General features: G+C 57.1%; 1 protein-coding gene across 11 annotated transcripts; it reads right to left on the bottom strand.

Annotated features, from left to right (window-relative positions):
* Window positions 1-1,405: 1,405 nt before the first annotated feature.
* Window positions 1,406-26,288, bottom strand: ACE (angiotensin I converting enzyme). Of its 11 annotated transcripts, none has more exons than XM_077972353.1 (25): window positions 22,671-26,288; window positions 21,917-22,084; window positions 20,917-21,010; window positions 20,110-20,253; window positions 19,494-19,685; window positions 18,837-18,934; window positions 18,294-18,466; window positions 17,367-17,590; window positions 16,878-17,022; window positions 16,493-16,591; window positions 16,081-16,203; window positions 15,511-15,722; window positions 14,681-14,817; window positions 13,332-13,490; window positions 12,972-13,059; window positions 11,260-11,403; window positions 10,919-11,110; window positions 8,701-8,798; window positions 8,371-8,543; window positions 6,109-6,332; window positions 5,678-5,845; window positions 5,294-5,486; window positions 3,200-3,322; window positions 2,778-2,965; window positions 1,406-2,647 (listed from the first exon to the last, which is right to left on the bottom strand). In XM_077972353.1, exons 1-25 carry the CDS (start codon window positions 22,920-22,922, stop codon window positions 2,418-2,420), a joined length of 4,041 nt encoding a protein of 1,346 aa, XP_077828479.1. In that variant the 5' UTR covers window positions 22,923-26,288; the 3' UTR covers window positions 1,406-2,417. The 11 variants fall into 11 exon arrangements, with proteins under 11 accessions (XP_077828479.1, XP_014975565.1, XP_077828478.1 ...); XM_015120079.3 differs by having other exon boundaries at window positions 5,294-5,392; window positions 5,701-5,845; XM_077972352.1 differs by having other exon boundaries at window positions 5,294-5,392; window positions 5,701-5,845; window positions 15,511-15,718; window positions 16,077-16,203; window positions 22,671-23,647.
* Between the last annotated feature and the right edge of the window lie 192 nt (window positions 26,289-26,480).

The raw sequence follows: 26,480 nt of genomic DNA, 5'->3' as shown, positions 1-26,480 counted from the left end.
CACGCCTGTAATCCTAGCACTTTGGGAGGCCGAGGCAGGTGGACTGCCTGAGCTCAGGAGTTCAAGACCAGCCTGGGCAACATGGTGAAACCCCATCTCTACTAAAATACAAAAGAAATTAGCTGGGCGTGGCGGCGTGCTCCTGTAGTAGTAGCCCAGCTACTTGGGAGGCTGAGGCAGGAGAATTGCTTGAACTCAGGAGGTGGAGGTTGCAGTGAGCCGAGATTGTGCCACTGCACTCCAACACTCCAGCCTGGGTGACAGAGCGAGATTCTGTCTCAAAAAAAAAAAAAAAAAAAAAAAAAAGGTACTATCTCAAAAAGCCCAGAGGGTAAGCCTAGTCAGGCCAATGCAGTGGGGAGTTTCTCTTCCCCCAGCTGCAGTACAGTCCTTTGGGTGCTGAAAGCTGGTGACCTCACATTGTCCACAAGCTCTGACAGGCAGCATGAACCTCTGTGGTTCATAAAAATAGGAAAGGGGGGCCAGGCGTGGGCTCGTGGCTGTAATTCCAGCACTTTGGGAGGCCAAGGCGGGTGGATCACCTGAGGTCAGGAATTCGAGACCAGCCTGGCCAACATGATTAAACCCCATCTCTACTAAAAACACAAAAAATTAGCCAGGTGTGGTGGCGGGCGCCTGTAATCCCAGCTACTCAGGAGGTTGAGGCGGGACAATCGCTTGAACCCAGGAAGTGGAGGTTACAATGAGCTGAGATCACACCACTGCACTCCAGCCTGGGCAACAAGAGCAAGACTCCGTCTTAAAAAAAAAAAAAAAAAAAGGAAAGGGGGTTATGTGATGATGACCTTTGGTAAACAAAGAGCTTTCAAAACATAGGCTGGGAAAAGGGGGGATAAGTCAAGAAGTCTTCAGTGGTAGATGGCTTGGAACTATTTAGAGGACATGTTTATAAATTCCATTGTCCTACGTAATCATAAACTTCCACCCTCTTTCAATCCTAAAATACCTCAGCCCCACATCCTGCTTTACAGAATGGGCCTGAACAGCCAAGCCTGTGCGCAACATACACACAGACACGGGCACACACAGACACGCATGGCACCTGGATTGGGGGGCAAAAGCTGTGGACTAAGGATACTGGGGGACAGATATTGGGAGATGGACCTGGCTAGGGTGAAGGCATCAGCAAAGCCCAGAAGAGACTCAGGACCGAGGGTTCGACAGAGGGGCCAGGGTGGCTGGGGAGCCCCTGGCCCCAGCAAATAGACCGACTTCTATTTGGCCAGGTTTGAAGTCTGGCATTTAAATATCAGTAAAACAGATCTAGTTGCATGAAGTAATAAAAGGATGTATGGCTGTAAATATGGTGTGATCCCATTTAAAATACATGTGCTGAGAACAAGTCCGGCAAGTCGTATACCAAAATGTCAACAGGGCTTATCTCTTGATGTTGATATAAAGGGCTTTTATTTTCTTTATAGTTTTCTGTATTTTCCAAATTTCTACATAAACATACACATAAAAGTCATAAAAATGTCCCTCAAAATGACACTCCCTCCAATGCGGGGAGTGAGGAGGTGTGTGCTGGGATGCCAGCAGGGTGGCTGCTGGCAGCTAATCCCTGTGCAGGTGCAGCCAGCTGCCACACCCCGGCATCTGAGGCCCCTCAACACTGGCAGTGTTAGAATGGTTGTCTGAGAGCCAAGGCTGTTCACGCGAGCAGAGGGTCATGGAGCTGGTACGGGCAGGAGCCAAGGTAAGCACTACGCTGGTGTGTGCCCTCCAGTGGGCACCCCCCATGAAGCCGGCCCTCCAAGGTACTCACCCCTGGGGCAGCCAATAATAGCTAGAAGTCTTCCCCTAGGGGGACCTGGCCACTTGTGGGGCAGGGAAGGGCTCCACTGCCGGTGGAAATGTGAGGCCAGCAGCCCAGGATGCCTGCTTCCCAGAGTCCTCCTGGGTCAGTGCTTGGGCCAGACAGGGGCTGCCTGTGGTGGTGGCAGGACAGTGGCCGGCTGCCTGGGCTGGAGGGAAGACAGGTGCCAGGGCCAGGAGGTGGTGGGGCAGAGCTCTGGGGATTCTCCCCGGCTCCTGGAGGAGGATGGAGGAAGAAACCCAGTAACGGGACCCACTTGACTGCCAGGAGGCAGGAGAGCAGCCTGTCCCTGTCCCTGGCTTCCCTGTGAGGGACACAGACTCAGCTGGGGAGGGTAGGACTTTTAATTGTATTCACAGAGAGACTTGGAGAGGTGGGGCTCAGTGTTAGGCAGCCGTGTACTGGGAGAAGGGGGCAGGGGCTGGTGCAGCTGGTGGTCTGGAGGACTGGGAGGGAAGGGCGACAGGGACAGGGCGGGAGGAGCAGGGGGGGCTGGGGTATGTCCTCAGTCGCCCATCAGTGTTCCCATCCCAGTCCCTGGTGGGAGGCCCTTGGGCAGGGCTGACCCAGCCGGGTCACCTCAGGAGTGTCTCAGCTCCACCTCGGAGCCGAACTGGGGCCCCTGGGGGTGCTGGTGGAGGCTTTGGTGGCGGATGCTGAAGAGCCGCTGGCTGAGGCCCAGGGTGGCTACCAGCAGGGCGATGCCCAGGAAGAGCAGCAGCCACTGGCCCACGCGGGCCTGCTGCGCATCTAGGTCCAGGCCCAGGAAGCTGACGCGGCCACTGTCTGGGAGGGGCCCTTCTGAGCGAGCTGAGTGGGAAGCAAAGAGACAGCATGGGCAGGGCGAGGGCGCGGGGCAGGGCCAAGCTCCGAGGTCACGGCCACTGGGCTTGGGAACGGGGTTAAGACCCGGGGCTGGAGGTGGGGCAGGTGGTGGTACCGGAGTTCGGTGTCCAGTTGTACTGCGGCCAGCCCAGCTTCTCCCCGTGCAGCTCATTCTCCGTGCGGAGCCAGTCCAGCAGCGGCTTGAAGTAGCTCAGCATGGCCGAGGCGCTCATATTGGGCTGGCCCGTGATCAGCTGCATGGCTTCTGGCCACGGCCTACTGAAGCCCAGCTTCATGGCCGTCCTGGGGAGGCACAAGACAGGGAGGCCGAGTCATCCACTCTCCTCTCCATACCCACTCCCAGCTGAAACTTGTCCCAGGGCCCCAGGGCTCCAGGCACGTAAGGAGATGGCACATCAGGCCGTCACACTGCAGGTGGGAGCTCCCGGCTCAAGAGCTAAAATGGCAAGTGTTCCCAGAAAAGCCCAGGGGTGCAGGCCAGAGCATGGAAACAAAGGAGGGCTGGAGGACACTCACGCCAGGCGCTGCCCTGCCTCCTTGGACTGGTAGATGTCACACTTGTGCAGGGGGCCCGTGTGGCCAGCTGCCTGGCACAGTGCTTCATGGAACTGGAACTGGATGATGAAGCTGATGAAGTACCTGGAGCAGAGGGAGGCCGTGGCCCGGGGCGGAGTTGGTTGAGGGTCTTATGCCACTGGGTCCCAGGTCCTTCTGCACATCACATGTGATATGTGCTAAGTCACATGGGCACAGCAGAGCCAAGACCCCCCAACCCTGCCCACTGCCATCAGGGTGAGCTCCCACACCCCAGCTGTTAGCATTGTCTGAGCCTCTTCCTAGCTGTGCCTGTGTAGATGCCTCCCACCCACAGGGCTGCCTCCACATCTCAGGAGGGCCTGCTCCACGGGGTCAGGGCAGAGCCCTTCATAGATTTGGCAGGTGGCTTTGGAGGCAGTGAGGTCTCCATCCCTGGGGTATATGCAAGCAAAGGCAAGGTGTGGCCAAATGGGCCGTGTGGATCTGATCGGGTGGTCTGGGCAGGGAAGCCAGTCCTACATGATCTTATCCAAAGCATCAGGAATTCGCTGGTAGAAATCTGCCAGTCAAGGCTGGAGGATTCTCGCCAGCTTAAAGTCTGGAGAGGTTTTAAATGTCCTGAGCCAGTGGCACAGGCCTTTTGCTTTGAATGCTGGGTGCAAGCCATGTACCACCGACTTCCCTGGTCTTTCCTTAAAGTGCTTTGCGAAGGCTGCTGGCCAGAACGCGGAATGTTTTTCTAGAGCAGCCAAATCTCCTTTGCCCGCCCCTGTTTGAAGAATTGTCTGCATTAAGCTGTGAAGCTAGCCATCACATCAGCTGGCTCCCGGGTGAGAGTCAGCGCCAGCTGGGAACCCCAGGGACCACTCCAGCAGGCAGGTGGGATCCCTGTCGTAAGTGTTATCTCTGGAACTCCGTCTAGGTCAGGCCTGTCTAAGGTGCTCCAGGGATGCCATCTTCCTGGACTCTGGGGACAGACTTCATCCCTCCCACAATCAAGTTATTAGCACTTGATGATGTGCTGGCATCATCCCAGGTGCCAGGAGGCAAGGTGGGCATGGGCCCTACCCTCGCTGGGCTTCCAGGGACCACAGGAGGCCAGGACCAGAGGCAGCCACAGCCCTCCAGGGGTGGCCTTCACTGCCTTCTATACCTTGACTCCTGGGTGGCCTGGGCTACCTGTAGCCCGGGGGGACCTGGAACTCCAGCCTGAGGTCTCTCTAGCCCCCAGCCTCCCAGGGAGGCCCCAGATCACAAACAGCCTTGCTAGCCCTCAGCAAGTGCTCTCCTGGGGCACACAAAAGGAGAGGAGCCGCACTAGGCACACTCATCTGTGGCCACGTGACCTGCAGACCTACTGTGCAGATACATTCCACTGGGGAGTGACTAATAGTGGGGTCCTGGCCACCACTACCTGAGGAGGCTGTGTATGAGACAGAATGCTAAGAAGTTAGCCATCGTACATCCTGTGAAATGGGGTTCACAGGTGAGGAAACGGAAGCTCACAGAAATTGAGGAATTTTCTCAAGGAAACAAAGTAATGGAGATGGGGTTTGGACCCAGTTCTCTCTGACCCCAGCCTGTGACTGTAACTTGCCCCATTAACCCTGACTCCCAACTTAACCGGGTCTCCAACCAACCCTGCATTTTAGTGTCTAGAAGGGTTTCCAGGTACAATTCAAATTGTATCAAAGACAATGTTCAATGAAAGTAAAAGAATCACAATCTTGTTTTAAAAGCAAAACAAAACAAAACAGTGCTGAGCTCATGATCCAGCCATGAGTCATGGTTAATGTTAACTACTTAACCAAGGTCTGGTAACCATTAGCCAATTATTAGTTTGCGTTTCTGTGTTCAACTGTTTGGATGGTACAGACTCTCACCAAAACAATGTTCAAGAAAACAACCATCAGCCTTGGCAGTGGGTGAGTGGGTCCAGGCACCTGCACTGTGCGGCCAGCTCCCCCAGGTCTGCCCTGACTGGCAGAGCTTGTGGACCGGGCAGTGGCCGCAGTTTAAACACAAAGCTGTGGGTACTGCCCTCACAACGTGCCCTCCTGCCTTTCCCGTTACCTGATGTAAGGCACGCTAGAAGGAACGTGGAACTTGGCCCCTGGGTCAAAGTCACCTTGAGTCCTGGGCACCGGGGGGCAGAGGCCCTGGTACTTCAGCCTGTTGAGTGGGAATATATGTTGGAAGGTGAGTTTGGGGAGAACCAGGCTGGGGGTGGCAGTTTTGACTTGAGGGAGGGTCCCTGCACTTGGGGCTACAGTGGGCACCCCATTCTCCTGCGTGCTGGGCCTCTGTGCACAATCACCCCGTTTTCCCCATCACTTACATACACATACATCATATGCACAGACACAATCATACACACACACACACACACACACACACATACACACACACTCCCCTACCCTGGCCCATCCAGACACCCGCAGAGATCCCCCAGCCCACATCCTGTAGGAGTGTTCCAGAACCTGAGGCTCCACCACTCCTGGTTATAGTTCTCCTTGGTGATGCTTCCATCAAACACCCTCCAGCGCCACTGATCAACGAGATAGCTGAAGGGGATAAAGGCGATCTTGTCAAGCGCCATCTTCATCAGAAAGTTGATATCATGCTCTGCAAGGGAAGGGAGGCCAGCTGTCAGACCCGGGGTCCTAGCGGCTTGGCCTTGGTGTGCCTGTGATGGTGGAGGGGTGGGGGTGCTGTATCTTTTCAGGCCCTGCGACCTGCCTCCTGGGATGGTCTGGATGGCTCCCTTCCTCCCCATTGCTCTGCCCCACACCTCTGCCCATGGGCCACTAAGTGCCCCTTTCCCACCTCCCAAGCTCACCACCCCTTCTTGGTCCTCAGCCCACCAGAGCCTCCCACTTCTCTCTCACCATGGCTGCCACCCTCACTGCTCAGCAGGTTCAGACTGTGCAGGTGCTTGGGCGTAGACACTGAGAGGGCTAGCACGTCCCCAATGGCCTCATGGAAGCCGGGGTTGGCGCCCTCCCTCAAGGCCACAGGCAAGTCTTTGTACTGCATGAAATACTGGATGTGGCCCATTTCGTGGTGGGCCACCACCAGGTCCTCCAAGTTCACGGTGGTGCACTGCTTGATCCTAGAAACAGTGGAGTGGGGGAAGAGGGTGTTGGGAGAGGACAGTGAGAAGCCCTGGGCATAAGATAATAGCGGGCCTTGCTACACCCAGCGCAGACCCCAGCACTGCAGCATGCAGGGGACACAGCACTGTGGGAGGGAGGAAAAGGGGAACCACTGAGTGACCTGAGAAAGAGGGAATCTGGGGGCAGAAGCCCCTACCGTCAGGTCGTTCAGGCCATTCCTCTGCCTCTCATTTTCCTGAATGACTCCAGCCCCCACCACCTGTTGCTTTCTGACTGTACGAAGCACTTGCTGTAGAGGCACTGGGACACTGGGTACTTTCTAGAATGTGTACCCAGTGGGTTCCCATGTACACATGCTTTATCTCCCAAGACGGAGGCTCCCTGAAGGAAACAACTGTTTCTGTCAGGGATGAGAGTGGGCAATTTTGTATCTCACGCGGCCCAACAGCAACAAACTTATTCACCCCAAGAATTCTTATGGCCAGGATGAATGGCAGCTGCAGAGCTGCCCAAACCAGAAGGTTCCACCGTCTCTCGTCAACCCTTCCTTGTTCTCATTTACTTATTTATTTTTTATGAAATGGGGTCTCACTACGTTGCCCAGGATGGTCTCGAACTCCTGAGTTCAAGCAGACTGCCTCAGCTTCCCAAAGTGCTGAGATTATAGGCGTGAGCTACCGCACCCGGCCCTTCCTTGTTTTGCAAACCAATTCAAACTGCGGGAAATTCTCTCTTGGATCTAACTGGAAGCCTTTCAGCTCAGGTGAATCCTGTTTTTCTGTCATTCTTAACTGGGGAGGGGGAAGGAAGATTTGCCCAGCATCCCGGCCACAACGAGGCTGGGGTCTATCCAGCTTCTCCTCTGACTCCCCATAAAAGACCCCACAAGGGCTCTCATCCCCCAGATCCTGTCTCCTCTCAGCCCTGCGGCTGCAGTCCTCATCTCTGGAAGGGCCTGCACAGCCCAGGGAACCCCATTGGGTTTGGTTTCAGGCTCCCTGTGTCTGCTCTCCTTGTAAGAGACACTTGAGCTGTGACCGATTGTCTTTGCCACTTCTCCCAAGAGAGAGGGACTTTTTTCTCTTCCCCTGAATCTGGGTGAACTTGTGACTTGCTCTAGCCAATAAAACATGGCAGAAGTGACTCTGGGCCAGTTTTGAACCTAGCCTTGAGAACTGGCTGCGTCAGTGGTCGCTGTGGGGGATGCTGGCTGCCAGGTAATAAATCTGCCCACCTCAGATGCCACGCTGGGAGGGCGCCCAAGCTAGCCTGGGGAGATGCCTGACCCACCTCCAGCTGTTCCAGTCCTCCCACCCTAAGCACCCAACATGTGAGCCAAGAGGCCAGTGGGAACATGTGCCCCAGTATCTGCCACGTGGGAAAAACCGAGGACCTCAACTGCCAGCCAGAACTGAGGCCCTGGACGGATGGCCCCACATGGAGCCATGCTGGCCAAGAGAGCTGCCCCCAACAGAGGGGGCCTTCTAGAGAAAGGCCATTTCCACTGTGTACTGCCTGAATTCCTGGCCCATAAAATCATAAGCATAATCAACTGATTGTTTCATACGGCTAAGCCGTATGATGCTTGGTTGCACAGCAATAGGTAACTAAAACGCCATCCTCCAAGGAAGGCAGCTTCTGAGCCTGTCAGGGGTGAGAGTAGATCTGTGCAGAGCCCCCAACATCCTCGTGTGTCACAGCACGTGCCCCCAGGGAGAGGCCAGCTCTATGCAGGGGAGGAGCTCCGAAGGAGGGAGGCGGGGCAGCCCACCGCGCTCAAACCCAGGACTGGGACCTTGAGCACTTCCCAGCGGCCAGGCTGACAGAGCTGTTGCGTGCTTCAGAAGCCCATCAGGTGGATGGGGTTTTCCTGCCAGAAGCCGACGCCTCTCTAGACCCTCAGTCCCAAACTCTGGCCCTGTCCCCATCCTGCCCTGCTGGCTCCGGCTGGGGGACAGTAGTGGAGCCTTTGCTTGGCTTATTTCCCTTGCCCGTGGGGCTCAGGAACGAAGCCTCAGCTCTAGCTGGATGTACCGGAAGTCCTTGCCGTTGTAGAAGTCCCAGGCCGAGGCGTGGCAGACCACCTCTCGCCCGTCAGTTGGCTTCTCCAGCATCGACTTGTTCCAGAACTCAGGAGGCACGGGCAGCAGCCCCAGGGAGGTGAAGAAATCATCAGCCTCCTTAAACATCCTCCGGGGCGTCCAGCCCTGCAAGCAGAGGGAGTTCTGCCCAAACTGGAGGTTCTGGGGACAGACTGCATGCTGCTGTGGGGGACCCAGGGGAGGGCCAAACTGGGGGAAACTCCTGAATCAGAGGGCCCCTCCTGTCTCGGCGGGGCCTCCCTGCCCCTGGGCCAGTGCAGACCTGCTTTAGCATGGCCTCCGTGGGGTCCATCGAGGGGGCTGAAGGGAAGGGCACCACCAAGTCATAGATGTTGGACCAAGTTTGCGCCCACATGTTCCCTGGAGAGGAGTGAGGGGGATGGCAGACAGAGGAAAGACAAATGTTACTTCTTAGGCTCAATGCCCTCCTGTAGGAACAGGGCTCCCGATCCCAGTCCTGCTAATTATAGTGGCATTTCTTGAGCACCTACTGTTTGCAAGTTTCGAGGCACCTGACATACACCACCTTCAGTGTGCACATCCAGCCCAGTAGGTCATTACTGCCCTGCTCTAGGTGGGGACCTTGCTGGTTATCAGGGAATCCAGGTGGTCTTCACTGTCCATGAGCAGTGGAGACCAATGTGACTAGCAACTGCTGACCTGCGAGGACATTACAGGTCCCCAGAACACCTATACCCTGGTGGCCACCTCTTATTGGCTCTGTGCCAAGAGCATTGTGTGAATTCACTTTCAATCCTGTCTGCACCCAGGTACGGGCACAATTCCCATTGGATAGTAAAGGAAACAGACTGGAGAGTTAAGTGACCCCCCAACAGGGGCCCACGGCTCCTAAGGGGCAGGGCTGGGATTAAATGGCGGGCAGGCTGCTCTCTCCACCAGCCACTCTGCCATGTCCCCTCTGCACCACCTGAGGTCGGCGTCTGCAGCTCAGCAACTCTGGCAGGAATCAGCCATCTCCTTCAGGAGAGGCCGATGCCTCTGAGTTTAGGCTAAGAAAAGAGCCTAGTTCTCCAAGATGGAGGAAAAGGAAGACACTTAGGATGAGTGGAAGGCTCAGAAACAGATTTGGACTCAAGGCTCTTTCCTAACCAAGGGAGGTGAAGGTTCAGCTGACATCAGGTGAAGTCTAAAGTGCAAACCAGTGAGAGCGGCTTAGAGCGACGAGTGATGGAGGGAACATGAGAGAGGAGAGGGAGAGAGCCAGAGAGAGAGAGAGTGCATCAGTGTTGGGTTGCTCCCCTTTCCCCTTTTACCAATTGTCAGGGGCTGAGTTCTTTTTTTTTTTTTTGAGACGGAGTCTCGCTCTGTCACCCGAGCTGGAGTGCAGTGGCCGGATCTCAGCTCACTGCAAGCTCCGCCTCCCGGGTTCACGTCATTCTCCTGCCTCAGCCTCCCGAGTAGCTGGGACTACAGGCGCCCGCCACCTCGCCCGGCTAGTTTTTTGTATTTTTTAGTAGAGACGGGGTTTCACCGTGTTAGCCAGGATGGTCTCGATCTCCTGACCTCGTGATCCGCCCGTCTCGGCCTCCCAAAGTGCTGGGATTACAGGCTTGAGCCACCGCGCCCGGCCTCAGGGGCTGAGTTCTAAGGCCAGCTCTGCCCCAGCTCCCAGACCACCCTGGGCATGTTGCTTTTCTTCCTGGGGCCTGCGTTTCCCAGTTGGTGAACTGATGTCCACTGTGACATCACCAGATGTTCTCTGGTCTCACCAGAGAGGGGCTGAAGAGGGCCGGACTCCCAGCCTGTGTGGGAGCTAGACCCGCAGCCAGGCCACACTCTGGGGCCTCCCTTATGGTTTCTAAGTGGTCTGAGGGCCTGTCTGGTCTCTCTGCTCCAGGAAAGTGTTCCTAACAGCCCATCAGGGACAGAGAACCAGTAGCCTCTGCTTTGCCTTACTGCCTACCAACCTTTACTGTCCTCACTGCCTACTTCACACATTCAGGGCATCTGAGATTGCAGCCCTTGGCAAAGGAGGGTCCAGGGTTGAAGTGGATTTACATTCTCAGGTTCTTCTTTGTTCCAGTTCCCTTGGCCTGAACATTGAGCCTCTCCTCTCATCCCCCACTTCCCATCTGTCAAACCCTGTCATCTTCCAAGGCCCTGCTCCTAGGCCACCTCTTGGCAAAGCCTCCCCAACTCCCGCTCACAGCCCCTTCCTCACCCTCCAAGATCACACACTGTTGTGATGGGTGCCGTGGTCTCCTGGACAAGATTATTAACTTCTCCCCCCATCTATAGTGACTTGCCCAACATAGATCTGCAGTGAATGTGGAACCAGATGCAAGCGGGGGGCTCCCCACTCCCAGTGCCCACCCCTCTCCAGCCTGGGCAACCTTCCCCCCAGGGCTGGAGTCTCTCACTCCCCAGCCTGCTCCCTACCCTCTAGCCAGCCCTGTCCCAGCCCTCACTCACACTGTGGTCCATCTTTACCCTCCTCAAGGCCCGACACGTGCCCTTACCCAGCAGGTGAGCAGGGATGGGCCCCTCCAGATTGATGTGCTGGGCCCCGTAGTGGCGGTGCAGGGCCCGGCGCACATAGGCATGCAGGTTCAGGTACAGCGGCTGCAGCTCCTGGAAGAGGCGCTCCAGGTCTTGCTCCAGGGATGGTGTCTCGTACATAGACCTCCACGAGTCCCCGGCATCTACATAGCCTACAGAGGGGACACAGCCAGGCTCTCCCAACACCTCATTACCTGCCTCCTCCAGGGACCTACCTTCACCCAGGCTTGGGGTCTCACAGCACCTCTTTGAAGAACCTGAGGGGACCCGAGTGCCAGTGGTGTTGGCAGCAGGGACTCACCATTGAGCCGGGCAGCCTGGTTGATCAGTTCCACGTATTTTGGGTAAAACTGGAGGATGGCTCTCCCAGCCTTGTCTCGCCAGCCCTCCCATGCCCACAACAGTTCTTCATATTTCCGGGACGTGGCCATCACATTCGTCAGATCTGGTAGGGGGTTGAATGGCTTGAGCTCCAGCCCTTAGCTCACCTCTGCTTGTAAGGGGAGCTCAGAGAATTTCAGAACTGGAATAAAATTGGCAAGACCACATAAAAGTGACTGTACAGGCAGCAGGTCTAGAGAAATGGGAGAAAGGATGGGAGTGGCTCTCCAGCCCTGGCTTACAGGGTCCCCTGCTTAGGGCCACATGCTGTAGACACCTGCAGGGCCTCAGCAATCCTGTGAGGGACGTGCTTGAGCCTCTCTCCTTTCTTTCTTTCTTTTTTTTTTGAGACAGGGTCTCACTCTGTCGCCCAGGCTAGAGTGCAGTGGTGCCATCATGGCTCACTGCAGCCTTGACCTTCCAGGCTCAAGCAATCCTTCCATCTCAGCCTCCCTAGTAGCTAGGACTACAGGCGTGCACCACCACATCCAACTAATTATTTGTATTTTATTTGTAGAGACGGTGTCTTGCTATGTTGCCCAGGCTGGGCTCAAGCGATTCTCATGCCTCAACCTCCCAAGTAGCTGGGACTACAAGCATCTGCCACCACACCCAGCTAACTTTTGTATTTTTAGTACAGATGGGGTTTCACCATGTTGGCCAGGCTGGTCTCAAACTCCTGGCCTCGAGTGATCCATTCTCCTTGGCCTCCCAAAGTGCTGGGATTACAGGCATGAGCCACCGCACCCGGCCAGCCTCCACCCGACTTGGCATGCGTACCCACATCCACAACTTGTAGGCCAAACCCTGTCCTGGGAAAACTTTTTCTCCTGTTTATTTTCCATTTCCCCTTCTATTTGTCATTGTTCTAATGTGGGAGCTGGGCTGGGGGCCAGAAAGACCCATTTCTGGGTGGAGATTCTTCATGGAAGAATGTTTACGCCTTAAGTTCTCCAGCCCTGGAAAGGGTGGGTTGAGAGGGAGCTGGGAGGTTTCTGTGTGCGGGTCCTTGTGTCGGGGGTGAGCTCTTTCAAAGGGGCTGGGGTAAGAAGGACCACCCGGTGGGGAGAACAGAGAGGACAGCCAAGAGCTGTCTACTCCTATCCAGCAGGAAGTGGCGGGGTCGGGGAGGGAAGTGAGAGGAATCAGAGACTCAGGTTCTAGTCTGGTGCTTTCAGCAGCTGTGTGACTCAGTTTCCTTATCAGTCACATGCTGGGAGAGGGGCTCAGGAAAGACAGAGAAAGTGAGGAAGTCAAGGGCAGGATCACGAAAGGAGGCCGGGGGGAGCTAGAGTCCCCGAGTTCCCCTAATTTGGAGTCCAAGCCCATGAAATACAACTTTGAGATCCAGCTGCTCTGAGGGGTGGCATGCAGAGAGGACCGGAGAGATCGGATACCCTTAAGTAGAGGGCGGTTCTGAGGGAGGGGCAGCAGATTGGGGTGTGGTATGAAGTAGGTGTCGGTTCTCAGTGGGGCAAAGAAGCCCCCTCGTGGAAAACAAGGAAGGGCATTTCCTGGGCACGCTGACTCCAAGAGCGAGGGGAGCCCAACTCTGTGCTCTCACCCAGCACCCCCGGGCCCCATGCCAGCCCCAGCCCTAGCCTCTCACTCAGCCTGCACGTGAGCCCTCACCTGGCTCGAGCTGCAGGCAGCTGCCATTCGTGTGGCACACAGTGGCCACGCTGTAGGTGGTTTCCATGTCCAACAGGATCTTGTTGTACTGCAGGAGGAAGGAGAGAGGCATTGAGCTGTACTCCTTTGTGCTTGGTCTCTCTGTGGCCTGCACTGCCCCCAGGCCCCATGGGCTGGCGGGTGGGGAGCCGGGGAGCTGGGGAGCGCTGCCTTCTCGGCAATTCTGAGGTGCACATCACATGGCAGATGCCATGACTTGATATAACGAGGAAGAGGAAGCAGCGTGAAGGCCAGGCCAGACCCTGTGTTGGGCTCACTGCCCCAGGATTCCCCTCTCCCCGTTCCTTGCGAGCCACACACCTCCTCCAGCTCCTGGGCAGGCAGCGCTGCCCGTTCTAGGTCCTGAACCTTCTTTATGATCCGCTTGATCGTGGTGTTCTGGAAGTGGTTCACATCAAACCTCCTGGCCTGGGTGCCGTACTTCAGAGTATGGTTGGCTATTTGCATGTTCTTCTGCAGCTGAGGGCACAGGGGGATGGTGTCATGGGGCCCAGGAGCTCCGGAGCAGCCTCTGAATGGGAGGCCCCAAGTGGGAGCTGAGGGCTGGAGGTGGTGGTGAGAGGGCAATGGGATTAAGTTGCAACCTTTGCCTATAAGACCCTGTGCAAGCTGGACTGCTGATAACATGCTGGATGCAGTACTCACCCTCCCCAGATGCCTGTGGTCAAGCAGCACATATCCAGGCAGGGGCAGGGAAGAGAAGACCCCTTTAAAGGCTCCCCCTTAGGAAGGAGCCAGCTTGATATCAGCTCTGTGGCCTCTCTGAGCCTCAGAGTTAATATCAAATCCCATCTGTAAAATGGGAATAAGTTCACCAATTTTGCAAGGCTCTTGAGAAAAAGATGAGGCAACAGATTGAAGTGCCAAGGAATAGTAAGTGTGTAGCTCACTGTGGCATAATTTGTGCTCAGTCAAATAGGCAGGGAATGAGGGTAGAGAGGAAGTGTAGCCCCTTTTGTAGAGGAGACAAACGGGGGCTTTCAATCTCTTAAAAAACGACTTGAGCACCACTTATTTATGTACAAATTATTCTGTTACTAGAGATTGATTTTTGTTTGTTTGTTTGAATAGAAACTGGATCTTGCTATGTTGCCCAAGCTGGTCTCCAACTCCTGGCCTCAAGTGATCCTCCCCCCTAGGCCTCCCAGAGACTGATTTTTAAGGAAAGAAGAATTGCTCAGGCGTTGAGTAAATGTCCTCCAGAATCTGAAATTGAGCTTTTTTTTTTTTTTTTTTTTTTTTTAAGACAGAGTATCCCTCTGTTGCTCAGGCTGGAGTGCAGTGGCACCATCTTGGCTCACTGCAAACTCCGCCTCCCGGGTTCACGACATTCTCCTGCCTCAGCCTCCTGAGTATTAGGACTACAGGTGCCCGCCACCACGCCTGGCTAATTTTTTGTATGTTGAGTAGAGATGGGGTTTCACCATGTTAACCAGGATGGCCTTGATCTCCTGACCTCGTGATCTGCCCGCCTCAGCCTCCCAAAGTGCTGGGACTACAGGCATGAGCCACCGCTCCTGGCCCAAAACTGAGTATTGTTTTAAATATTCAATTTAAAACTTGGTAGCATCCCCACTTCATGGTGAGCGGGACAGCGTTTGTGTGTGTGTGCACATGTGCAGGTTTGGGGGTGGAGAGGTGGCTCCCACCAGAATCTTGCTGGTCTCTGTGGTAATGTTGGTGTTGTAGTTCCAGTTGGCCTCGGCATACTCGTTCCACACCACCTGGGATGTCCTGTCATATTCCTCCACGAACTTGCTGGCCTCAGCCTCATCGGTCACCAGGTCTGCGGGACAGAGTGGAGGGAAACAGACAAAACTCTGCCTCCCCTCTCCAGTTTGTGGTCTCACCAGAAGCCATTATCCCTCTCCCACTCCCTTGTACCCTGCCCCTGTCCCTACCTGACCCTGCCTCTCCCACCCCGGCACCCTGCCCCTCCCCTGCATGGTCCCACTTGGACTCTGGGCTGATGTCTGGCGGGCCGTCGCCTGGTGGGTGGTTGTCTGGCCGCTGGTTGTCGCCTGGCTGCTTGTCCCATGGGTGACTGTCACCTGTCGGGTTGCCTGCTGGCTGGGGACCAGCAGGGGGTGCCCGTAGCAGAGCAGCAGGAAGAGGAGGTTGGGAAGTCCTGCAGTAGCCCAACCCTGGCCCATAGCCGCAGGAGAGCAGAGCCCTGCAGCCACCGTCCCCTGGCCAATAAGAGCGGAGCCCGCAGTGTGACCTCATAGAGCCCTGTATCTGGCTTCCTCTGGAGGGGGAGGGGCCCTCAGGTCTGAGCACACCCTCTCTAGGATGCTGGGGGAAAGACATGCCTGTCCCCACTTGCAGGCACTGCTGATGAGCTCGGGGGGCTGCCTGGCCCTCCAGGACAGGGTACCAGGGCTCAGCTGGTAGGAGCTGACCAGGAACCTGGGGCCTGGGCCAAGCCCAGAGTTGAGGACCCACCTTAGCCCCCCACCACCCTCACTCAGGGCTTTACCGATGCCCTCCGGGTAGTTGTCAGGCAACGGTGGGCGCCACTGGTACTCAGGCCAGCCCAGGACCTCGCCGTTCTGCCGGTTCTGCTCCTGCAGCCACTGGGTGACCGGCTGGAAGTAGTTGAGCAGTGGCTGGGCGTCCAGGGCGTCTGAGCCGACCATGTCCTTCAGCACCTCCTGCCAGGGCCTGGAGGAGCCAGCCTGCAGCACCTTCCTGGTGGGCAGAGTGGGTACCATGGGCACAGGGGACTCAGGCTGGAGTCTGCTCCTGGACTCCAGCCCACACGCCCCTGGCCACTTCCGCCCCCGCAATGGACTGCAGAAACTGCAGCAGTAAGATCCTGGGGCCTGGGATCTCTGTGATGGTGGCAGGGGGCATTTGTCTCGCCCCATGCCAGCCAGAAGGCCCACTCAATAAATACTTGATGAGAGAGCGAGGAGACAGGCATCCACATCAGTCCAGCTCTGTGATTGGCACCCCCCACTCTGTCGGAGCAGCCAGTCGCCCCCGCCATACCCTTTGCCAGCCACTCCCCTCTGCCTCCCACTTCCCCCCGCTTCCCACCACACACCGGAGCTTGGCCCCTGCCTTGGTGGACTGGTAGATGTCACATTGGTGCAGTGGGCCCTCATAGCCTGCCTCCTTGCACAGGGCTTCATGGAACTGGAACTGCAGGACGAAACTCACAAAGTACCTGCAGGCACAGGGTGGGAGTTAGGGGAAGATCGTGGGGGGCCAGGAACAGGGGTCCCTTGCCCAGGCACCATCCAGCTTTGCAGGGCAGAGGCTGGACCAGAAGCTATCTTAGGGGAGAAGGGAGACCCAAGACAGGCTCAGAAGAGAGGGCCACTCTAACTCCAGGCCTTTGAGGTCTGGAGGAGCATGGGGACAAGCCCTGGGGATGTGGCAGCTAGAATCACAAGAGGAGGAGAAGGGGACTGAGGGTGTGACAGTACCGGGGGGTGGGGTAGGGGTGCTAGTACCTGATGTATGGTGTCACATTTGGAACATGAAACTTAGCTCCAGCATCAAAGTGGGTTTCGTTTCGGGTAACAGGAGGACAGATCCCCTGATACTTGGTTCTGGAAAAGGATGGTCAAATTGTCTTAGGGCCTAGAGGTTGCACACAGATGGATTTAGCTTTTGCAGAAAAGGCTTTTCCACCCAACAACCCTTCCCTATCCTGAGGAACTGGGGAAGACTCCCTGGAAGAGGGAGTTTCAGGCAGGAAAGGAGAAGGCGGTAGGTCACAGAGGGGGACATCATTAGTGAGGAGAGGCTAGAACTGGCTGGGGCAGGAGGTGCCTGGCTGGCCAGGAGGCTGGGGAGGGCTAGTTGGGGAGAAGGCTTTGCTATCCCTCCTCTCACCGAAGATACCACCAGTCGAAGTTGTAGTGGGAAGGAGGAGTACGCCCATTAAAGACCCCCCAGCGCCACTGGTCCACCAAGTAGCCAAAGGGCAGGAAGGCAATTTTTTCCAGTGCCATCTTTAGCAAGTAATTGATGTCACTTTCTGTTGGGAGATGAGAGGAGAGGGGAGAGGTCAGAGGTCGGAGGGAGAAGAGGGTCCCCTAAGAGTGGTGGGTTGGTGGAGGCAGCAGGAAGTGAGGCTGGGGAGACGCAGAGAAGGTAAGGCTGGTCCTCGAGACCCTGGGCCCTGCTTGGAAGAGGACCCCCGGGTGTTGTTGAGGTGGGCTCAGTGTGCACTGTGAGGCTCTGGGTGGATCCCAAACCCTGCCTAACCTGGGGCCGGGAGGCAGAAAGAAGGGCAGAGCTGAGTGGGGCAAGTGAGGTCCTGCTGTGGGATGGAGTGGGGTTTAGGTGAGGCTGGGTGGGGGCCTCTCAGCCCTCCCATACCCGTGTCATTGGTGACATGGTCCAGCAGGCCGATTTTGTGCAGATGTGCAGGAGTAGAGACTGAGAGTGCCAGCACGTCCCCAATGGCCTCATGGAAGCCGGGGTTGGCCCCCCCGCGCAGAGAGACGGGCAGGTCCTTGTACTGCAGGTAGTACTGTATATGGCCCATCTCATGGTGCACTGTAGAGAGCTGGTCCATCGTGACCCGTGTGCATTGCTTGATCCTGGGGTGTAGAGAGGGTGAGGATAAGGGTGAAGGACGGGCAGGACAGGGCAGGGCCAGGGCACAGGGCAGATTGGCACCTGAGAGACAGGAATGAGGAGGGTGCTGCCCTGGGGCATGAAACCACAGTAGAAACAAGCAAATTCTTTTTTTTTTTTTTTTGAGATGGAGTCTCACTCTGTTGCCCAGGTTGGAATGCAGTGGCACAATCTCAGCTCACTGCAACCTCCACCTGCCAGGTTCAAGAGATTCTCCTGCCTCAGCCTCCCGAGTAGCTGGGATTATGGGTGCCCGCCATGATCCCCAGCTAATTTGTTTTTGTATTTTTAGTAGAGAAGGGGTTTTGCCATGTTGGCCAGGCAGGTCTCAAACTCCTGTCCTCAGGTGATCTACCCACCTTGACCTCCCAAAGTGCTGGGATTACAGATGTGAGCCACCACGCCTGGCCGAAACAAGCAAATTATTTACCCCGCCCTGGCTCACCACCATTTGGGCCTTCTTCCTTCGTTCCAAGGTACAGAGATGACTATTTGTCAAAGCTGCCAGGGAAGGTGGACTAACAGGCCTCCTATGTCCCCTCACCCTGGAATAGATCCAGCCCCTGGCCAGAGCTAGGGCAGGGTAGAGGCAGGCCTGGGAACCAGCTTCCGTGGGCTGCCTGCCTTTCCCCGAACCCCAGAACCCTGCTCTTCCCATGTCTAGACCTGAAGTCTTTCCTGTTGTAGAAGTCCCAAGCCGAGGCGTGGCACACCACCTCCCGCCCGTCGGCCGGCTTCTCCAGCATCGACCCTTCCCAGAACTCGGGAGGCATGGGGGAGAGCTCCAGGGAGGTGAAGAACTCCTCTGCCACCCGGAACATGTGCGTGGCATTCCAGCCCTGGAGGCGGGGTGTGGAGACAGGTCAGGGGAGCCCACTCTGGCTGGCCTGGGGACAGGGCTGGGGTCCCCCTCTCGGGTCAACTCCCTGTGCATGAAAGCTTCTCTGCTCTGTGGCCACCATTCCCAGAGGCAGGGCCCTTGCTGCCCACCGCAGATGAGTGAAAGTGCATTGCTGCTCTCATCTGGCCACTGTGGAGCCTGGAGGGAGGAGCTGGCACCTCACTGAGGGGGCCGACCCCAGCTCACTGCACCTACAGACACACCAAGCTGCTGCTTGGTACTCGACCCCTTCCCACCTCTCTGCCCATCTCTGACTCCCTCTTTTTGCACCCCACCCCGGCCACCCCAGGCTTGAGCCCAGAGCTTACCTGCTGCAGCATAGTACTGGTGACGTCGAGGTTGGGCTTGTCTGGGAAAGGCACCACCATGTCGTAGATGTTTTCCCAGCTCTGGGCCCACATGTCTCCTAGATGAGAAAAGAAGGGGACAGCTTGGCTCCCTGCCTGGCTGTGCCTGCTTCTCCATGAGTCGCTGAGTGACCCTGGGGCCAACACCTACACCCTGGGGCCCTCAAGGGCTGCAGGCCTGGCTTAGGGCCAGAAATCTCACACATCAGTCCCATCCTCACTCCTCCGAAGGCCACATGTCCTGGGACTGCAAGATGCTGTCACTGTCCTTTCTGGCTGTGCCAGGTCCCAGCCACTCAATCCTAAGGCAGGCCCACAGCGCTTGTTTCCTTGGGCATAAGCTAGGCTGATGGCTCCTCCACTGGACCCAGGGCCAGAGCCTTTGGTTTGACCCCTAGCTCTCTGACCACTAAGTCCCTCATGACCCTGAGCCTCAGGGTCCCCACCTGTAAAGTGGGAACACGAATGGTCTCCTGCACGTGAAGCAAACAGTATGATGCCCCACACATGTGAGAGGTGATGGTCACAACCTGCCTCCCTTACCCTGGACATCCCCCACTCCTATGCCTGGACCCACACTTCCCTGGGACTCATACGGAGGCAAGGCCAGGTCCTTACCCAGCAGATGAGCAGGGATGGGTCCCCTGAGGTTGATGTATCTGTCCCCATATCGGCGATGCAGTGCACGGCGGACGAAGGCATGGAGGTTCAGGTAGAGGGGCTCTAGCTGTTGGTAGAGGTGCTCCAGATCGTCCTCAAAAGTGGGGGAGTTGTACCAGGAGCGCCAGTAGGCCCCCGTGTCTGTGAAGCCTGGGGGCGTGGGGGTGGGGTATGCAGCTCAGGCCAAAGGCTCAGAACTCAGCCTCTCAGCTGTAAGTCGGCTCTTCCACTGGCTCGAGGCCTGTGGATCTGCAGCTAGCTGGAAAATTGGCTTGAGGGTTGCCACTCTATAATTTCTAATTAGCTACAGCCAGCTAAATAGATCCTGGAGGTTCCCAGAGGAAAAGAGGAGCACCAGGGCCAGAAGCAACAGCAGGACAGCCATGTGGGGCAGGCCAGCAGCACAGTCCAGGCACACTGGGTGCAGGCTGGTCCCACCTCCACTTTCTGGGAAACTCAGGGCCTGCTGGAATCATCGTACCAGCTGCTCTGCCTGGCTCTGGGCTGGGACTCTGGGGAGACAGCCGAGAGAGGGCACCTGGCGCAGTTCCTGGACGGGGAGAGGGCTGCTCACCGTCCTGCTTGTAGGCTTCATTGCTGAGGGCAGTGAAGTCCTCGTACAGCGGTTTCAGCGGGATGCCCGCGGCGTTGTGCCAGCCCTCCCAGGCAAACAGGAGCATGGCGTAGCTTCGTGAGGAAGCCAGGATGTTGGTGAGGTCTGAGACACAGGCAGGCAGGGTCGGTGAGGAGGCCTCCATGTTGAAGTCTGCAACGGCCTTCACCAGAGCCTGCACCAGTCCTCACTGCTCCCACCAGCTTCCTGAACATCACGGTGCCCCCAGAGCCAGGCGCCACCTACAGGCCTGATGGGAGGTGGCCAGGAGCTACAGAAACACCCAGGCAGGGCCTCCGCCCCCAGAGACATGACCACCTAAGGTGGTCGACACCAAGGGGACACCCAAAGGCCAAAACCCAGGCAGACACTTGGCGGCCTATTGGAGGAGTGCCTTCCTCCAAGCTGCTCGTAAAGGGGGCTGGAGTAGGGTTTAAGGGGAAGCCAAGAGGGGTCCCTGGCCTGAGGGCTCTTGGGGAACGTGAGAGAACCCACGAAAGGGAAAACCAGGCAGCCAGGAGGAAGGTCTAGGAGTGAGAGGCCGAGGCACACACAGAAGTGGGGGCTGCAGCTGGAGGTTCCGGAAGTCCACTTGCCAAGAGAAGCAGGGTATGGGGGCATCTGCACCCTCCAGCCCCAGTTGAAGGGCAACGCCTTTGGGTTTACCTGCTGTCTCCACAGACCCTACACAACTGCACGATCCCGAGTGCAGCAGGGCAATGTGGGAGCACTAGGGAACCTCCGAGAGGGGAGACGCAGGGGCCGTACCTGGGTCCAGGGACCAGCAGGTGGCAGTCTTGTTGGGGAGGCAGACCTTGGCGGTGGAGTAGATCCTGCTCATGTTGCTTAGCAGGGCATTGTACTGGGGAGTCAGAGGGGAGGAATGTTCTGGTGACCAACCCCTGGGACATCTGCCCTCCCCTTGCTGCTAGAAGAAGGAGCCCACAGAGTGGATGTAGCTTGGACAAGGCCACTCAGTGGTACCGGGGCACTTCTGATCACTAACACACGAGTCCTCTGCCAGTGGAGGCAGCCTGTGGAGTCGGGGACAGGAGTCCTGAAAGTCAGGGTCAGGGTCAAGTCCCAGCTTGGTACCACCCTGCAGTGAGGGCAGATTCCTCCCATTCTCTGGCTTTGGAGACTTCTCAGTCTTTCTTAACCTTTTCTCTCTCTCTCTTTTTTGGGATGGAGGTCTCACACTCTCACTCAGGCTGGGGTGCAGTAGTGCAATCACAGCTCACTGTAGCCTTGACCTCCTGGGCTCAGGTGATCCTTCCACCTCAGCCTCAATAGTAGATGGGACTGTAGGTGCACGCACCACCAAGCCCAGCTAATTTTTTGTATTATTATTATTATTATTTTTGTAGAGATGAGGTTTTGCCATGTTAGCCAGGCTGGTCTTGAACTACTGGGCTCAAGCGATGCACCCACTTCAGCCACCCAAAGCGCTGGGATTACAGGCGTGAGACACTGCGCCCAGCCCTTCTCAACCCTTCCAAGGAAGCTCATAAACCAGCCTAGGTAGAGGTGTATTTGATTTTGGCTTCCTACTCCAGAATGCTTCCTTTAACAGAAAGTAACACCCCACCCCATCTCCAAGAAAAATCAATGCTTCAGAAAGCCATTCTGTGCATACCTGGGCTTTCCCTTCTGCCAGGGCCCATGTGGATCCCAGGGTCCTTCCCTCCCTGACGGGCTGCTCTCCCCCAACCCCCACGATGGGGCACTGGGAGGCCGCCCCCAAGCTCTCCCTCGGCCCTCAGCCCACCTGCTGCCGCTTAGCCAGGGGCAGGTTGGCAGAGCCCAGGGTGCCCACAGCTCCGATGATCTTGCGCAGCTCCGGGTCCGTGAAGTTCTGCCAGATCGGTTCATACAGCTCCTTGGCCTTCTGGCCCCAGGCCTCGGCAAACTCCTGGCTGAGCAGGGCTGCTTCCTCCTATGGGCACCAGGAGGGCAGGCAGGGTGTAGGCAGGACCCCGCTTAGATGCACGCCATAGAGGGAAGCCACGGTGCTGGGGGAGGGGAGGAAGGCCAAGGGCTTCCAGAGCCCGAGCCCTGGGGAGATCCCTGCGGGAGACCTTAGTTTGCGGAAGCCGCGCTTCCTCCTTCTGGAAGGAATCTGCCTCATGGGAAAGGTGGAGCAGAAATTGGGACCACAAAAGAGGCCAGGCGAGTGGAGGGTGAATGGACAGTGCAGTGCGGTGACAGTGACAGCGTCTGGAGGTGAGCAGGCAGCGGCCCGAGAGCGCAGGGGCCACAGAGCGGAGTCCAGCACCCTCGGCAAAGGCGGGCGCGGCCTCGGAGCAGCCCGCCTCATCCATCCAATTCGTGCATGCTGGGAGCGGAGGCCGTGCGCGCAGCCTGGCGCTCGGGCCCCCAGGCTGCTGACTGTTGGGGCGAGGGTGGGGGGTCGGGGTGGGGTTCGGGCCCAGGGCGCCAGCCTGCCCGCCCCACAAGCCGGCCGCGCGCTGTGATTGGCCGCCGCGGCCCCGCCCCGCCCCCACCCGGGCCCGGGCGCCCACCTGGCGCCGTGCATTCTCGGCGGTGATGTTGGTGTCATGAGCCCAGCTGGCGGCCACGCTCTGGAACAGCACCTGTTCGGCGCTCGAATTGTAGCTCTGCGCGAAGAGTTGCGCCCCGGCCTCGTCGGCGGAAAAGTTGCCGGGCTGCAGCCCGGGGTCCAGGGCCAGCGCGGGCTGCGGCGGTAGCAACAGCAGCAGTAGCAGCGGCTGCAGCAGCGGCCCCGGCCCCTGGCGGCCCGAGGCGGCTCCCATGACGCGGTGCGCGGTGCTCGGCGCTGCCCCCTCTCCCGCGCCGCGGCCGCCCTGCGGGTTATAAAACCCAACACACCCCCGCCCCCGCCGCGCCGCGCTTCCTCCTCCGCTCCAAAGTCCCCCGCGACGCGGGCCTTGGTTCCTGGCCCGCCCCGGGCAGGGGCGCGGGCCGGGGAGGGGCCGAGGTGCAGTCCGAGGGTGGCGGGATGGGGCTGGGTCGGGCTCCCGCAGAGGAAGCTGGAGAAAGGGCCTCCTCTCTTTTGAAGATGGGGACCCGGCAGTTTGCCAGAACACCCGAGCCTGCCCACCGTGCGGCCGCGCAGCCTCGGCCGGGGCCCGGGAGCCCAGCGGCCTCCGGCTGGATCTTCCCGGCCTGACCCCCCGGAGCTTCCCGCCTCCGGAGTGACAAGGCCGGGGCCCCAGGAGCTGTCCGCAGGCGCCGCTCGTGCGGCGGGGATGGTGCTGATGGGGCCTGGCCGGCTTCTTCACCAGGCCGTGGTCGAGGGGCGGGGACGTCGCCTGCCGGAGGTGGGGGTGTGGCGGGGGGAGAGGAGCGGGAGGGGGGACGGACCTTAGGTGTCCCGCAGGCGCCTCCGGGAGGTGCTGGAAAGGCTCAGGGCGGCCGGCACACCTGGGGCTTGGGGCGGGGGGCTGCCAGGGAGAGAGAGCCGAGAGCCACGGAGCGCAGGAGCTTTGGAGCGCCTGCCCTCTTTTCCCCGGGGACACAGGCTGCCAGTCAGTCGCTCAGCAGAAAACAGCACACACGATCCCAACAGAATCCTAGAACCCGAGGCTGGCAGGCTTTGAGAGCGACACAAAGCCTCAGAGATAAGAACAACCCCCTCATTTTACAGATGAAGAAATTGCCACTCAGGTTGAGAGGCTTGCTCCAAGTCACCTCAGGTCTCCACATTCCCCTGTCTTTTCCTGTCTCATCCACGTGTCCCTCAAAGTGACAAGTGTGGGGGAGGGAGGACAGTGTTGTCCTACCTGCGCACAGGGCGGTTGTGGAGGCCTCCTCTGCCCCATGGCGCCTGCCGAGAGGCGGGAGGCACCTTGACTCTGGCAGAGGCCCTGCGGCGCAGTGGGAGGTGGGGCAATGGAGGAACCGCGGGGTGAAGCTGAGCGGTGGGATCAGGGAAGGAGCCAAGGACAGCTGCTCCCAAGACCCTAACCCATTAGGCTGCTGGGGCTGTTGGTAATCACTTGGGCTTCTGGGTGAGTGGGGGATGGTGTCTGTGGCCCTGAGGGACGCGTGCGCCTTCCCGTGCAGTGTGGAGTGCGTGCAGGAGGCTGCGACCCGGTGTACCCCTGTGAGGTGCACCTCCAGTGAGCTCGCACTGTCTTGTCATATGACGTGGTGCCAGGGGAGAGGGGACGGTGGGGAGAGGAAGAAGGTGGCTGTCCCTAGCCCTGGAGGGAGAAGGCAGGGCCTTGTTAAACGCTGGCCAGGAGAGGAGAGCTGGGGTCAGGCCTGGCCCTGGCCCACTTTGCCAGCCTCCCTCCCGACCTGCAGTTTTCCCTCACAACTCCTCCCTGCCCAGTTTGGCTTGGAGAACCAGTGGATACCAGGGGACGTGGGTGCACTTCAGGGCGGGCTACGTGGGTGGACATTTGTGATCAGAGCAGCCCCATGGAGGGCCAGGGGCCAGGGGAGGGCAAGGTGGTGACCTGGGCTCTCCTCCCAGGAGCCACCCTGCTCTCAGGGGTCCTAACAGCTTGGTCTTCCAGGCTTTGAGGGCCGTGGGTGTCTGTGTGCAAATGAGCTGCTGTCTTCTGGGAGGAAGCAGTCTCTTTGTGGACAGAGGCTTGGGTAGGGGAGAGAGGAGAGTGGGGCTCTGTCAGCTTTTGAAGGAGGGGTCCAAGGGAGGGGAGATGAGTAGAGAGGAGAGGAGCCTGAGGCCTAACCTGTATCCGGAACCCCTCAGCCAGAGGCCGACCTTGCTTCCGAAGAGCTCCTGAGAACCCTGTTCAGGAGGATGGAGGGCAGGCATTGCTTCTGCTGGTTCATTCTCCAGTCTGACTGCAAGGCATTTCCACAGTGTCTGTAGACCCTGGGTTAGGGGCTGTGCCAGCAATAAACAGCCTCCACCTCCACTTCCAACAGGGTTGGAAGATAATCGAAGTCTTCTCCTGGACCTGGAGCAGCTGACACCAGGGCTGGGGGAGGTATCACCCTTCACCTCCCTCACTGTAAAGCTTTATTAGAACGGCTTGTTAAATCCCCCAGCTTCTTCACTCAATTGTATGTTCCTCGAGGGCAGGGATGGTGTGTGCCTTATTCTCGGCGGTTTTCCCAGAGTTTAGCATGGTGCCTGGCACAGGGCACAGCCTCATCCAAGGAAGGGTGCAGAGGAAAGAGGAAATGACCCACAGTCATATTCACACTCCGGGATGAGCGCACACCCTTTTGCGGGAAGAAGATAAGAAAAGCCAGTCTTCGTTAATTTGGAATTTGCAATAATGCAGACACTGCAACCTTGAGCCCAATGAGTAAAAATTAAAAATATCTTCTATTTTTAGGGTCTTATTCATGAAGGAGAAGTATAAATAGAAATATATAGCTTGCATTTGTATAGTGCTTTAGTACTAAATTCTTGTGTATAAACAATCTAATTTGGTATTTACAATAACCTTGAGAGGTAGGAAAGAGATAAGGCTGTCTGGGCAGTCAGCCACCTCCTGGGCTGCCGTGACAACAAAAGAGAAGGCCCAAATCCTGCAGGAGGATGTCATTATGAAGAAGCAGGTGCAGAGAGCCACAGAGACCTGACCCACGCAAGGTAACTCAGTTGGCTTGGGGATCTTTTCATCTCTCTTCCAGGAGGTACAGGTCACCAGTTACCACAGGAGAGAAAAACAGCCCTTAAAAAATATGCTCAACAATGGAATAGAACTGAGAGTTCAGAAATGAACCTGTACAATTATGTTCGATTGGTTGTGACAAGAATACTAAGACAATTAAATGGGGAAGAAAATATTTTTAACAAACGGTCCTGGGGCAACTGGATTTCCACATATAAAAGAATGAAATTGGACCCTTTTCTAATACCATATACAAAATTTGGGGTTAGGTACAGTGGCTTATGCCTATAATCCTGGCACTTTGGGAAGCCGAGGTGGGCAGATTGCTGGAGCTTAGGAGTTCGAGACCAGCCTGGGCAATATGGTGAAACTCCATCTCTACAAAAAAATTAGCTGGGCATGGTGGCGCACGTCTGTAGTACCAGCTACTTGGGAGGCTGAGGTGGGAGGATCGCTTGAGCCCAAGAGGTTGAGGCTGCAGTGAACCATGATCGTGCCTCTGCACTCCAGCCTGGGTGACCGAGTAAGACCCTGTCTCAAAAAAAAAAAAAAAAAAAAAAGTCAACTAAAAATAGACCTTGATGTAAGAACTAAAACCATAAAACTTTTAGAAGAAAACGTAGGCAACAAATCTTTGTAACCTTGGATTAGTCAATGGTTTCTTAGATATGACACCAAAAGCGTAAGTGATGAAAGAAAAAACAGATAAATTGGTCTTCATCAAAATTTAAAACTTTTGTGCTTCAATGGACA

The sequence above is a fragment of the Macaca mulatta genome, chromosome 16 (assembly GCF_049350105.2).
Source record: "Macaca mulatta isolate MMU2019108-1 chromosome 16, T2T-MMU8v2.0, whole genome shotgun sequence".
Taxonomy (NCBI): Eukaryota; Metazoa; Chordata; class Mammalia; order Primates; family Cercopithecidae; genus Macaca; species Macaca mulatta.
Note: the sequence above shows the minus strand (reverse complement) of the source record. Positions and strands in the feature narration are given on the sequence as shown.

Coding starts and splice junctions, on each gene's coding strand:
- ACE (XM_077972353.1), bottom strand. CDS start 22,922: ATGGGAGCCGCCTCGGGCCGCCAGGGGCCGGGGCCGCTGCTGCAGCCG. Junction 18,935..19,493: donor CATCCCTGCTCATCTGCTGG/GTAAGGACCTGG, acceptor TTTCTCATCTAG/GAGACATGTGGGCCCAGAGC. Junction 2,966..3,199: donor GAGGCAGGGCAGCGCCTGGC/GTGAGTGTCCTC, acceptor GTGCCTCCCCAG/GACGGCCATGAAGCTGGGCT.